General features: G+C 29.2%; 1 protein-coding gene across 7 annotated transcripts in view; it reads right to left on the bottom strand.

Annotated features, from left to right (window-relative positions):
* Positions 1 to 15,862, bottom strand: part of LOC134707431 (transient receptor potential cation channel subfamily M member-like 2) — a 58,094-nt gene that overhangs the window by 13,870 nt on the left and 28,362 nt on the right. For 4 of the 7 annotated variants that reach the window (XM_063567162.1, XM_063567161.1, XM_063567159.1 and 1 more), the window contains 9 exons: positions 15,346 to 15,462; positions 13,121 to 13,185; positions 11,389 to 11,482; positions 10,699 to 10,827; positions 6,993 to 7,070; positions 3,815 to 4,069; positions 3,158 to 3,332; positions 1,986 to 2,145; positions 420 to 613 (listed from right to left, as the gene is read on the bottom strand). In XM_063567162.1, the coding sequence (XP_063423232.1) occupies positions 420 to 613; positions 1,986 to 2,145; positions 3,158 to 3,332; positions 3,815 to 4,069; positions 6,993 to 7,070; positions 10,699 to 10,827; positions 11,389 to 11,482; positions 13,121 to 13,185; positions 15,346 to 15,462 (1,267 nt within the window). Of the gene's footprint in view, positions 1 to 419; positions 614 to 1,985; positions 2,146 to 3,157; positions 3,333 to 3,814; positions 4,070 to 6,992; positions 7,071 to 9,556; positions 9,572 to 10,698; positions 10,828 to 11,388; positions 11,483 to 13,120; positions 13,186 to 15,345; positions 15,463 to 15,862 lie in introns of all 7 variants that reach the window. The other 3 variants (XM_063567164.1, XM_063567165.1, XM_063567163.1) reach the window with 2 other exon arrangements.

Genomic DNA, 15,862 nt, shown 5'->3' on the forward strand with positions numbered 1-15,862 from the left:
GTTAATGAGAAAAAAAATTCATTCATTCACATCTGTAGAGATTGTTGATTATAATTTTTTATAAATACAATTTATAAGTTATATATCTTATATCAAAATCAAGTATTAAACAACTCCTGTGCAAATTATCAAGATATTTTGCTGATTTTGTAGTCTACTATACGTCTATAGGTCTAGTATAGCCAAATATTTGCTATGGTAAATCTAAAACATTATTTGGATAACAAATCAAAGAGGTAAACAATGTTATGAGATAACAATGTGATGAGATGACTTTGAAAGCATATATCTAATTAGGGTGAGTTGTGGACAATAAGTGGACTTACAGACAAACACACAAACAGACAATCACCCCAATTTGTATAGAAAATAAAATGAATATAATTTTTAGGAAACACAAAATTAACAGAGAAACTTACTGAGGTCTGATTGATTAGTTGATAAGCATCTATTACAACATGTTCTTGCACACCAACGGATGAACAGAAATACATGGCTTATCAATATAAGTGGTGAAGGCAAAGGTGGCTTGGAGTAGTATTCATAAATTAAAATATAACGTTGGAAATTCCAGTGCTGGTCAGTTCTGTCTTGTATCCTCTGTATGGAGAAACTGAAATAAGAATAAATATTGTATTAGGTTTCTTCATTTAAGAATTGAATGCTTCTTTTTGTAAATTCATTGGGGTGTAAAAGCGTTGACCAAGGTACATTTTGTATGAAGCGCTTCATTCTAAAAATGTGTGCACGTCAACGCTTTTACAACCCTATGAAGTTACAAAAAGAAGCATTCAATACTTATAATTACATTTTTTAGCTATGATCATGAAAACACAAATTTTATAATTTTTTTTATCTTATTCACCTGTACACTTTATTGTGGGACCACGTGTTATCATGAATGAAAAGTTTTATTGAGTGATGCAATTGCTTACGGAATAACACGTGATGTGCAGTTAGCCAATCAGAATAAAGTATTATAATGAAACATACATCTAATGTAATTATTAAAGAGTGAAAACGTTTATGTGAAATGACTCAATATTCATCTCTGCTGTTGAAACTATGTAAATAGGAGTTTTATACAGCCACATTATTGTGAAATAGCGCTCTTTTCATTGTTTCCCATGGAAATAGTTCTCAACAATTACTGTAAATCATCTTAATTTCGCTAGCAATTAATTTTCAAGGCTTTCATGAGTAGAAAAAATAACATGAAATTAAATAGTTGCAAGTATGTCAAAGTTAAGTTTAACAAACCATTTTCTTTGGAGTATGATTGTACCAAGTCATAATTATGACAGTTGTTGTCTGTTTGTTCCATTGATTGATTAAATCTAAAGTTAGGGTTTTTTTTTTACCTTGAAGGCCTTCCCCTTAAATTTCAAAAGTTTTGTTCATAATTTTGTTTGTGGATTTTCTCTAACAATATACAATAATAGTTAAAGAAAATCATCCACATAAATTACTGCAAAAACAGCTGAAAAGTTCTAACTTGAAAAAAAAGTATCTTCATTAAGTTGGTTAACAGTTAATTTTTGGTTAAAATCACTGAATAAATATAGTGTTCTCTGGTATTCTAAATTTTTGTTGTTCATAAAACGATCAATAAAATCAAAGTATCGATTTGACTTATAATAAGTATAAGAGTGTAAATATCAGGTTGAAAGGGATGAGATTTTTTAATTTATATTTTTTTTTTATATAATTATATATGTTACATATGTCATTTGTATTTAAGGTGACATGTTTACATTTAAATAAGGCTGTTAGTTTTCTCGTTTGAATTGTTTTACATTGTCTTATCGTGGCCTTTTATAGCTGACTATGCAGTATGGACTTTGCTCATTGTTGAAGGCTGTAAAGTGACCTATAGATGTTAATGTCTGAGTCATTTTGGTCTTTTGTGGATAGTTGTCTCATTGGCAATCATACCACATCTTCTTTTTTATATTAAGTTAAAATTGTATAAATCTCATATTAACCTGAACATAGCAATAAGAAGATTGAGCAATAGTACATTGACAAATAGGACATATATTCCCATTAATATTGGTGTGGCATATCTTCCTACTTCTGTTGGACATCTTGGCAATGTTCCAGCATTGAATATTGCGGGATCAAAACTACAGTTAGGTTCCTCTACTACAAATAAAAAACAAATATTTTGAACTTCATCATCATTCCTTGAGTTGGTGATGGCATGCTCTTGTCATAAATGAGTGTAGTAATGCCCTTTACCTTTATTCGTCATGATGGTACCCCCATTACCGTCCTCATATAAGGTAAATATAAAATAGAACTCAAACATGCATTTAACCCTTGTTTTTAAAGGCATTTTTCTTGTATGTTTAGAATGTTCTCTCAATGAAAGGAGTTGGTTAACAAAGGGTTTATTTTTCAATAACCCTGAAAATCAATAAAATCACAAACTTGTATTATTTTGACAGGATTTTTTTTAAACGAATCAAATTGAAACATCAGTTTAGATAGTTTTAAGCTAATATAGTGATTAAGGCATCACAAATATGTACTCAGTAATGTAATTTGAGATCAATTTCGGATTATTCAGCCTTTTTATGATACACTGGCTTTCAGGTTTGACCAAAATGATTTTTGTGATGAAATACATCTTGAAAGATTAAATTAAATCATACCATTTTAAAACATATGAAAAATATTCAACAATGTTCTAAAAATATTAATAAATACTAATATTGTATAATTGTAGTTTTATGAATTAGCTGTAAGTTCTAACAATTAATTGAGACATTCATTTTCTGAGAATGCCGAATGATATCCCAAAAAGTAATTTTGTTTTCCAAACGGGTAAAGCAACAAAATGGCAAGGAATACATTCTTGGAATATGATGCAAGTAATTTCTACATGTCATTTTGTACAGTTTCATTAAAGTTAAACTTGAACAAGTGAAACAAATCTTAGAAGCAGCTACTTATAGTAGCCTACTATGTATATAAACATTCATAGCTTTGTCCATGGAGCATTTGGGTCCATAAACGCTAAATTTCGTGTTTTGCTTGCCATAAAAAAAAATCATTTTGTAATCAAATGCATACAAAAATGAAAGTAAATAGATTTAACAAGTATAGAAATACAAATCAAATTTCAATTTTGAAAACAAAAGACTTTACTTACATTCAATATCCTCTATAAATAGTTCCCCGTACATGTTCCAGTAACTCATTCTCAACACCTTCAGTACTATATCCCAAGACCAACTTATGTTTGGATACAAAATGGAATATGAAGCAACAGCATAAGACGTCACAAATACCATCAATATCACCATAAAATACGACAAATCTTTCACCTGAAATTTCAAATAGGGTAAAACATGTAAAATCAGAAACTTGTCTATTTCTGTGTTATTTTGGTATCTTGTGAAGAGTTGTTTCTTAGGCAATCATACATCTTCTTTTTTGTGTTTTCAATTCAATTGTTTTACATTTGTCATTTTATTGCTGACTTTAAGGTATGGCTTGTACTCATTGTTGGAGACCTATGGTGACCTATAGTTGTTTATTTCCAAATCATTTGATCTCTTGTCAAGAGTTTTCTCATTAGCAAGGACATCTTTTTATAAAAATTAATAATTGACCTTAACAATCAGTTCATGATTTGAATAGAAACTAAATATTTGCATGAAAAATGACCTGACTCATAAACTTATTTGATATCAAAGTAAAAACATAAAATAACAGGAATATTTCATGGAAGTTCTTCAACAACAAATCTTTTTTTAACATTCATATTTCAAATATATCATTGGTTATGACAAAAAGTTTTACTTACCATATTTCCTATCATAACAAGCTTTGGTCCTAATTCTCTGTGGACGGAAAAAATATGCAGGATACGGAAGAAAAATATTACAAAATTGATTGCATAAACTACCCTAGCAGCTTCAAATGTATTATCATACGGTAGAAATCGTAATAATAAAGCTAATAAAAATAGAGTGATTGTCAGTACGTCTACCAAATTCCAACTGTCTGATAAATAACTTTTTAACTTTGCATTTATAGTCGCTGAGGAACCAGTAACAAGCTGTAAAGAAAAAATAAGAAAATAAATTTAAAATTTTTTTTTTTGTAAATATATGAATTATTTCCGTGTATTTAAACTATTACGTGTCATTTTTACTTCAGAGAGTGATTTTTTTTATGAAAATTTTTAATATATGAGTATGCTAATACGTATTGCAGACTATCTTTCAATTAAAAAGATGAAATAACAATAGTTTGTACTTATGAGTTAAAAATCATCTGCATATGAATAAATGAAGATATTGGTTAAAGGTAAAAAAGACAGCTACCCAACAACACAAAGATAAAACACATAAGACAATAGATGTCAATTTACAGTTTTCAAAAATCAACAAGTGTGAGTGCTATCCGTGCAGTTTCAATTTTTTTCCACACACAAAAAAAAACCAAATTAAAACATTTACATACTGAGAATGATTTTTTTAAATGATTTTAGACATCTATGCTTTTAAATTAAGTGGATAACTAGTTATAACTTGATGAAAATAAAATGTAAACCATCTTTTTTAAAATGAAAACAAGGCAAAAGATAAAAGGAAAAAAACAGTAACAAGGCATCTCCAATTTGATACAGTTTTAAAATGATATTTCAAACTCCATTATTACTGTGTTATCATTTGGATCTATTTCTTTTCTGCAACGAGGCATATCATTATGCCATTATTGTTTCAAAATTTTATGATAAGTATGTATTAAGGCCTAAGAATTGTATTATAGGATATCATTTAAATCCTAGTTCCAAAACTTTAAAGAAGGTATGGAGTGTGGGTCAACAAGTCCACTTTTTCCATCATTTTGGCTCTTAAAATAACAAAAAGCTCATAAAAAAATTGCAGATGATCTCGTCCTTCTGTCATCTGCCCAATAATGCTGATTGAAGAAGTTGGACAAGATTTTTATACCAAAAACATAAAACTCGGATTGAAAAAACAAAACAAATGCCTTTTTATTAATTTCATAAAACTACACATATTTCAACTAAAAAAAATGCAAAAAAAATAACAATGTAAATAAGGTATAGATTAGGTAGTATATGCAATATTTGCTATGACATTGAACAGATCTATTAAAAAGATTATAGAATAACTATACATATATTAAACAATGTTGATACAATAATAAATAAAGAAAAGAAAAGAAAATTTGAAGAGGATGACAAGTATTAGACTGTAGTCAAGACTTTTCTGCACAATTTGGGTTACTTCCCCTGAGTTTTTTTTTTTTTTAATGAAAAAGAAGGCTACATGGCTATAATATTCATAATGCTCACAGATTATGTATTAACAAAAATCTGTAAGTTTTTCCTACACATAACATCATAGTTTAATGTTTATATTTTCAAAATAAACTTTCATCAACAAAAGATAATTTCATAGATATAGGAAGATGTAGTATGAATTCCAACAAGACAACTCTCCATCCAAATAACAATTTATAAATGTATAAATAGTTATTTCGAAGAATGTAATATAACTGTTTTATAATTTTATAATTATTTACCTTCCTAATGTCCATTGGGCTGGGTGTATTAATATTCATATATTATATGTTTATAATCTGTACATATTTACACATGTCACTTTAATAAATAATGTACTTACTTATATACATACTTGCATGACCATTCATTTATTATGAATTTTGTAATTTGCACCAGAGTATATCTGTGTGTTCATTCCTTCATTACACTTTTTAAAGGAGTAGGTCCGGTAAGGACCGATTTTGGCCTCAAATTTCAGGTTCATCTGAGGAAAGATTTTGACCACTTTTTAAACACTTAAGTGTCTATTTCATTGGATTCAATAGACAACTTTCGAGTTCGATGCATTTCCGTCAAAAACTTTGGTTTTAGTGAACGTCACTCGTGTGTTTAGGTGCGTCATGACTTCCGTTTCAATGTTGAGTGAGTGGTTGAATAACTATAAAGTTATATTGCACTAATAATTCAGCAAATCCAACTCGCATAATTGACAATATGCACTGCTGTCATTAGGGAATTGTGATTAGTTACCTATGGAACAAATATTATTTCTAGTTTACAATGCACAATGACGATCACTTAGAAGCTTGATGAACATCTACAGTGCAGGGATACAGGCGAGCCCCTCTATCTGGTAAATGACGTCACAAAGGCGCATATAATTGACGAGTTTTCTCCAGTGACGGATGAACTCGAATTGGTCTATTAACTAATGTGAAAGATTTTAAATGATTTTGTCATTAAAATTGATCCGATTCAAGCTCAAATATGAAAAATCTACCAAATATGCAAAAAATTTCACTTTTAAGATGGATTTTGTCCAAAAAGAAAGTGGACGCATCGGTGTTCATCCTCAACCTTTATATATGTAAACTTGCATTTCAATATCAAGGATGAACACGAATGCGGCCACTTCCGTTTTACACGGAAACCGTCTAAAATTTAACTAAAATGCTAGAATTGTAAAGATTTCAGTAATTTAGTAGTACACGATAAATGTGCATTGTATTGACAAAAACGGCACACATTTATGTAGCAGAAGCATTCTACTGTCCAATAAATAACTAAAAATTTACATTTTAACAATTTTGTAAAACTGCTATATTTTGGGGCCAAAAAGGGGTCTTACTGGACCTTCTCCTTTGCAGACTCCTTTAGTTTTGTTTTTAAACCTTTTCGAACATTGTGATCATTAATTTGTGATAACAAAACTTAATACAACAAAATAAACCGTAAATATAAGCAAAAAACTGCTGCCCTGCGTGATTGAACATGAAAAAAAGAGATATCAAGACAATTTCAAATTAAAAACAAACAACTATGATTTCTTCTCGATATGAAAAATAAATAATTTATTCTATTAACTATAAATTCTAAGCCAGTCATATTAAAGCAAAATAATAAAATTATAATCCACTCTAATAATTACTAAAACTTTATTTACATAACTAGTGTCTTTTGAGTAAGTTGTTCCTTCCTGGCTTGTAGTTTTCATCCGTAGAGCAAAGTGTGGATTCAAAAACTAGATTTTTTCAATAGAAAACGTAATTACTTATTTATTGTACTGTTTCTATAGCAAAAACAAATGTGACATTTTGGGTTTAAATGTCTGAAACAGATTAAGTACATGTGATGCATTACAAAGATATCTTTGGTATGAATTATTCTTGATCCCTTTAGAGTTTCCTTGGAAACCATACTGGTTAGATGCATCGAAGAGCAAACGGTAGAAGCAACATACTACTTTCTATATATACCTTAACTTTTTAAAATGTTAATAAAAATTCTAAACTTACTTGTTATAAAGACGTAAAAAAAATTCTTCATGCAGTAAAAACAATTCATTAGGAAAAAGAGTATCTGCTTTTCAACAAGTTTTGCATTCAGTGTTCTCTTCTATTAAATCATAATTTAAGGTGGTACCTAACACTACAGGGAGAAAACTCTGAGATGCTGAGAAATGAGCTAAACGTTTTAATCACATTGTATTGTTAAGGAAATATTAACCATCTCAATGATCAAAATTAGTGTTTGTGAAACTGCTAAAACAAGTTTCCAAACTTTAAAAAAAACAAAAAAATGAATTTAATATCCAGAGAATTTTTTTCTAGAAAGTGTATAGTTCAAGTTTTTGAAATTTTTATATTTTTGTCAAAGGATTAAAGCAAACATTTTGTAATAATTTGATGAAAATCAAACTAGCCAAATTAATTTTAGTTACCACCTTAAGATAAAGCAACCTTTATCAGAAATAGCTAACAATTCAATATCAAAAAAGACTTGATGACTTTCAAGCTGAAAATTTCACATGTACAAAATATAAAGAACAAACCAGTGAGGCAGGAATGTTATATCTGAAAAAATGTTAAAAAAAAACTTTTTAGAGTTTCCAGTTTTTTAGTGGGACATCAACAAGGAAGCATCCCATACAGTTTCATGTTAAATCGCCATTTTTATAATTTTGAAAGATGCTGTAGTTCTGGATGAGTTATACCAGAAATCACCAAGTAAAAGATAGGTCGCTGTGCTTGCTTACAAGAAAAGTGAGGCTGAAATTGCAGGATTTTGCACCTTACTAAAAAGAGTTGAACAAAACTTAAAAAAATTTGGGGTAATTCATTCAAACCATGCTTAAAAATTTGTTATGATTTAATGTATCAAAATGTAAGAATCAAATGCACTTATCTTAAAGGGGCACTAGCTACAAGATGCATAAAAAAATAATGTATGATTTTTTTTGTTCAATCAATAATAAAAGTGAAATAGTGAAATAATAATTCACTTTTAGCAGCCAAAATGGTTCAATTTTGTCAAATTAAGTTAAATAATATTGATAATGACTGTTTCACTTGCAAGTGAAACAGTCGACCTCATTAAATCCGTATTCATGTGAACCTCAATTTAACCATTTAACTTGAGATGGACAACGCATGTTTTGTACGTGTGCTGTTTATTTAAAGGAAAGGAATTTCAACATTGAAAGTGAAACTAAGGTAAATTATTTGATGACTGATTCATCCAATAAAAATCTTTCTTTTACATGTAAAAACGACGAGAAACATATATATTTTAATTTATAAAATAAAATTAAACAGACCTATAAAAATTCAAATGCACGTGTTGGCTTAATCTATTTATATCTAATCATTAGTATATTTATGTTTACATAGCTTATATGGTCATCTGAGGTCAACTCGATATTTAATTAGATGGAGTCTAGACTAAATTACACACGGAACGAAACTACATATTATTGACGTTATGCTCTGTAAACTGTTTATTTCACACTTTTGATAGTTTGGATAAATGTTTTACATTGTTATAAATAAAATATGAATATTTGAGTCAAATCGGTGACCATGAATTTGACAGCTAGTGCCCCTTTAAAGGCATAGAATAAAATTGAGAATGGAAATAGGGAATGTATCAAAGAGACAACAACCCGAACAAAGTTGATGCGTGAAAGAATATTTGTTAGAGCATCAAATATTTAAATACCATTCAATCGGCATGTTTTTCTAACAGACAGTTACACACATGACATCAAAGTAAAAGTGGCATTTTGCAGGAATTTGAAGGCTTTAACTTCATACCAATATTTAACTCCCTTGAAACTGTATCGGATGCCCTTAATCAACAAGTTAAAATGTGAAATAATTCAGTTGAAAGTCAGATCTGCTATTCATCTGTTCAAGCTTGCTTAAACTAAGAGGCTAATTGTTTAGTTAAAACATTTCCATGAATAAAATTTTAAAATCTGGCAAAATCATGTGACATCTGAAACCCCTAAAGAGTTCATGAAAGTTGCATAACTGAAAAAAAAAAAAAAAATTCAATATAGAATTGTATGAAGTAATTTATTCTAAAAATCATATATATTTCCAGAGCAGATCTGACATTTGACAACGTCTGAACATAGTACGTGTATATGTTACACATAATTAGAGGAAGAAAAGGGACCATCAATCAGAAAGACAGTTAATAAGAATGACTTTACAAATATCTTACAGAATTTCTTCTTGGCTAAGTTAGAATTATAAATACATAATTTATTGGCTGAGGCATTCCAGAAGTTAAATTCTATATCCATATAAAATGCAACATGCATGAATGCACATGCTATTTTGGACAACATTAAAAAAAAATGCATTGAAAAACAAACTAAAGACCTGATTTAACTAGATATACTATGGATTTCTTATTGCACCATTAATTTTGTTATTATATGCATTCATTGTTTCTTTTGTAATTTAATAAGGTTGTAAAATTGTTGAAAGTGCACACAATTGTTTCAGTCAACACTTCAACACCTTCATAAAATTACAAAAAGAAGCAATCAATTAAATATAGAGGTCCATATCGATCATATATTTTTCATATACATATATATTTTCCCACCTTATAAAGCTAAATTTTCATGAAACAGCATATGTGCAATATTTTACAATTTATTGTGTTACATATAAAACACTTATTCAAGTTTTAACCAAAAAGGCCAGTAGTGATCTATACATGTAATTATTCATGACTACATTGTTCTAGGAAAGTGACAATTAACAAAAAAACATTAAAGATTGATTGTTGAAAAAAAATACATTTCCTAGGTGAAAATTTGACTCTAACAGGTGGTAATAGCTCAAGAATATCACTCACTAATGAAAGACTTCGGGTTTTTAACTAATAAGAGAGATTCAAAATTAAGTAAAATACTTATACATGTATTTATAAAACAAATGGTTTCAAACTGAAATATCTCACCTGCTTGCAAAATTATTTGGATATACCCAAACAATAGATTATTTGAAAAGTAAGTTAGCCATATAATACTCAGACGTCAGATTGTACATCTTTTCAAAATGAATATTTTAAACTTAAACCCATACATAGTTTGGTTTACCATGGTAAAAATAAGAGGGGTTTGGGGTGTTTAACTTGTGTGATTTTAGGTAATGGCGACCACAATTGCATATAAGTGTAAATACATCTTTTGGAACTTGATAGAAAATTCCAATCTTTAAATTGAAGCTGCACTTAAATCTGTATTTTCAATGCAAAGAGTTTTATAGTATTATACCAATCATAAGTGTTTTGTCCATGTTTGCACTGTTTTAATTGTTCATGCTGGTATTCAGATATTTTAACATAATTACCTGTCTCACTTCCTCTGCAAATATACTGAATACCCAGATAATGAGGATAATCTCAATCACAGATACTTTGGTGGAGAGGTCTATCAATAACATAATACTGAACAATGCTAAAAATACTAGGTACGATAACTGAAAATAAAAACATTGTTGTTAGTGTGTTTATGTAACAGATCTTTACAAAATCTTTTTTAATTTGATAGACTAAGAGATAATAATTGTTCATTTTTACGTTTGAATTGTTTTACATTTGTCACTTTGACGCCTTTCATAGCTGACTATGTGATATGCACTATGTTCATTGTTGAAGGCTGTACAGTGACATATACCGGTAGTTGTTAATTTCTGTGTCATTTTGTCTCATTGGCAAACATACTACATCTTCTTCTTTTAACATCTAACTAGAAATTTCTATTTTGCAATAATGTTTACTTTCTCAACAGCATCATTATTTACTATCAAGTAAAGTCTGTATGACAACTGAGGGGGAGACTTTGTGTGAAGTCATTATAAGTAAATTATATTGCCTGTTTATTCACTCACAAAAACCATCAAGAGTTAATAGATATACTTTATTTTATCAATTTATGGTTATAAATTGAACATAAAAAATACTGATCAAAGTCAAAGAAAAGTTTACTTATTTCTATTGACAGTAATTAAAAAGCCAGAAAATTAAGCAATGATACTGACCACATTGTGACAAAATATTATGACAGGTGCTGTGTAGAAACAATATAACTTCTGTAACATTGAAAGACTGGTTGGCTGTTCTCTTTCCTCTGGTCTACAATGTAAGAAAAAAAAAAAAATCTTTATAATATTGGTTGCAATGAATTACATAGATTTCCCAGTTAAATAAAAACGGATAATTTCACATGTAAAATAAACATGGTTATTTCACTCTCTGATGTCATACAACAATATGGACTTGTCAAGACATCGATAACAGCGAATCAAAACAAATTGCGAATGTGTAGAAAAAAGATATAGCTCTTACATGTTTTACATTAATTTACTTAAAAAAGCCATTTGCCAATGTAATAAAAAGAATAACTAATTAAAGAATTCAAAAATTCAAAAATATTCTTCAACTAGTGAACTAATGTGTTGTAAGGTCACTCATTGAATATTTTTCTCTATTTGAATTCTTCGGTTAGTTATTCTATAATTATTAAATAATATGATTAAAACAGCCCTAATACTACCAAAACGGCATATGTAATACTGGTGACGTTATCCTGGTCATATAAATCATGTGATCTATATTGCTTTTTGGCCTGGTTCAATTTACAATACAGACTGGCAATGAATCCTGAATTACATGTAAACACATATTGTGCATGTAATTCAGGATTCATTGCCAGTCCGTATTGGAAATATTGGCCCTATATTCACATCATTGCCAGTCCGTATTGGAAATATTGGCCCTATATTCACATCATTGCCAGTCCATTTTGGAAATATTGTCCCTATATTCACATCATTGCCAGTCCATATTAGAAATATTGGCCTTATATTCACATCATTGCCAGTCCGTATTGGAAATATTTGCCCTATATCCACATCATTGCCAGTCCGTATTGGAAATATTGGCCCTATATTCACATCATTGCCAGTCCGTATTGGAAATATTGTCCCTATATTCACATCATTGCCAGTCCATATTAGAAATATTGGCCTTATATTCACAATTGATGTATGTAAAACAGCATTCAGAACAAGTCTGAATTGAAAAAATGGATTTTTTTGATAAGAGTGTTATGACCTGGCTGTTTCTGTATTGGCACTGGTATAGATTGTCGGTCAGCTGTATTAACCCTTAACCCTACAAGTCTCGAGGCCAATATAGCAAACTTTGAATCTATACCAGTGCCAATACAGAAACAGCCAGTTTATAACACTATATTATTTTACATTATCATTGTATGTGTAAACAGTTACGATATGTTTGATCATCATGTTTGAGATCTATTTGCATAAATGGAATTGAAAGAAGAAGTTATTTTAGAACAATTATTATCTAATCCATTGTTGCTTGATTCATCACTACTATCTAGTAAGAATCTATTAATAGACTTATTTGTACCACATGTTTTATTTGGTTAGTAAATTAACAAAATCAACCATTTACCCCACGAAATGGCAGCTCAGGGAGATAACTCAAATAACATCATACTTAAACTATCTGTTTCTATAAAACACAATGAATATGTACATATGAGAACACTGTTCAACGTTATCTATTTTGAAATCTATTTTTAAGAAAACTATGACCTTCATTTCTGATTTGTTTTACAATTGCATGCACTGTTTAAACATTATGCCAAACTGATGATTTTGTTGCATTAGCCAGTTGTTCACATAACACACCCCACTTAATCTGCCACAGGTTTAATCACAATGTATTTCTATTTGTACTCACTGATAGTTTGTCTGAAATGACATCTGTGTCTGTTGTCTAATCATACCAGGTTTGTTTCCGTCTTCCTGTTTAATATACAATTACAATTAAAAGACTAATTCTTAAACATTCAAAAATATCTTAGTATAAAAAAAAATGACTTATCCCAGATGATGGGTCCAACTGATGATAATGTTATTGAAGTCAGGAGTCAAACTACTGTCTGATTAAAAATATACAACTTTTAAGCCCTTTTTAGAGAATAAATTGTATTTTTATAGATAATTGTTTTTTTTGTTATGCGCCAAAGTTTGTTTATAAATCTTATAGAAAACGTATTCTCCCTTGAACAATTGAATTTGTGGTGTATCTTTATCCATGAAATCCATGACAATCGGTAATCAAGAATTAATAATAAATGTTTTGTAATACCAACATGAAATTATTTTTTGTCCTAAAAATAATGTAATGGAAGTTGAACATGGTAAGATTCATACTAGCAGCACAGCAATATTTAGCATTAGTCACATAAAATAATAGGATTGATAGAAGCCAATGATTTAGCAAGCTAAACACAATCCAGGTTTGGTACAATTTTTTTTTATCTTAACATACATGAGACATGCATCTATATTTTTAAAATTGATTATGTACAAAAACACATCTCACAAGAAAGTTTCCATTTATTTATTATTATTTGTCATTTTTACATTATCTGTTGGTTTTGATTATTAATAAGAAGTTTCAGTTTTAAACTTGAGGCTCTAAGGAGCCTGTCTCGCTCACCAAGGTCTATGTGCATCTTCAACAATAGACACTCGCAAACACTGTAGACTAGAATTTAATTCACAACTAAAGTCTCTATTTTGTTTATCTTGTACTGCTGAAATTTTTAAAGTTAAGTTTCTCTTTATATTCTATAGTTCTTTCCCAAAAAAAGAGTAAAATTGCCATGTACGGGTAATAACTCCTATAAGCTTAAGAGGACAATAGACAAAAACACACAAAAACAAAATAATTCCAATAAGTAGTTGTTTGATGATTTATGCCATAATGACTTATGTCGTAAATGTTGGGCAAGAGACTTTAGAACATAATTAATGTAAATTTTTCAAAGACTTTGACTCACACTTTTGTACTGTAAAGTATAAATGCTATTGGTGCGTATCTAGACTTAAAAGTCATAAAGCATCTTAACTAGCAAAATTAATGTTCTTTCACAAGAATATTTTAAAAGCTAATAACCCTCAAGATAACTTATTTGTTGGTCTTATCTGTTGACTAAAGTTTCTTTCTCACTATTAATATATTTTTCAATAATGCAAAATTGTAAAAAGTAGGTAAAATAAAATTGAAATTAATCACATAGATTGACAAAGATTGCAAACCTTTATTGACAAATTCATCTGAGTTTTGGAATTTTATGATTTTTAACAACTTGACAAAACGTAACAATGACAAGCTAAATGACCTTAAAAATCTGTTTTGTCGATGAATTATTACCACAAAAAGACACATTATTAAAATAAAAACATAAAAATATTTTTTAATATTTAAATAAAAAAAGTCCAAATTAAACCAACCAGTACCAAAATGCAAGAATGACTTCTATGAATGAATAGGTTATATAAAATGAATAGTATGAGGTTAGTGTAGCATTTACTAATCAAGCATCTCATTTCAATTCTTACTTTTCTTTGCAAGGTCTGAAAGCAAAACAGTCTTACTACAATTGTTAATTTTGGTAAACAAAGACTAAACAATTCAGTTTATTTAAGGTGGTATGTATCATTACAGGGAGATAACTCTACAAAAACTAGCTGAACATTTGTAACACATTCTACTGTAAAGGGAATATTAAGCTTCTCTATGATAAAAGTTAGTGTTTTTCAAACTGTTATACAGTATATCAAATGATTTTTTATGATAAAATGTGTGGTTCAAGTTTTTGGAAATTATTCAAAGGGTTAACGTAACTGTTTTGCCAAAATTTGATGAAAATCAAATGAGCCAAATTAATTTTTGTCAAGTTGTTAGGTACCATGTACCTTAATCCAATTACAAAAAAAGATATGCATTCTCAGGTAAAAGAATGTTATCCTGATCTCATGGGTTTACGTGCTACATGTATTAAGAATGCATTCTGTCATGACAATTGTCATTGAAAAAGCATGCATTATATGAATTCTTACTTGTTAAAAAAAATATGAATTGACCATAATTAGTAGCTTTTAGAAAATACTAACCTTTCCAACCCTAGGTTTGTCATCACTGACATTATCTATCTGTCCAGCATCTATATCTTCTGCTTGGTATTTTATTAAAGTGAACATAAAGAAAGGACACAAAGCACATGCCAATAACTGAAATGAAAGTAGAGATTATATGGAATGATTATATAGAAAGTATGTAGCAACATTAGCATATCATAGAAATACATGTTCATCAACAATAACTGTTTTGTGTCTTTGAATATCAGCTGTATTTGAACAAGGCTAAGAAAAATGTATAACAAGATCTTCAGCAAGCTATTACTCCTGTTTCTAGATGAGTAAAAATGCATCTGATATATGTTTAGGCACTTAAAAGTTATATTCTTTATCCTGCAATTAATTTTGTACATTTTTTTCATCCCAATTGTTGAATTTGGTTTTGAAAGAAATTGACATGACTTAAATGCGGATCCCAATGAGGACCCCAAATTGAACTCTTACGTAAACAGTAACTTGACACAACTGTTCCCTTGCAACAAAAGCAAGATAC

This window comes from Mytilus trossulus, chromosome 2 (assembly GCF_036588685.1).
Source record: "Mytilus trossulus isolate FHL-02 chromosome 2, PNRI_Mtr1.1.1.hap1, whole genome shotgun sequence".
Lineage (NCBI taxonomy): Eukaryota > Metazoa > Mollusca > Bivalvia > Mytilida > Mytilidae > Mytilus > Mytilus trossulus.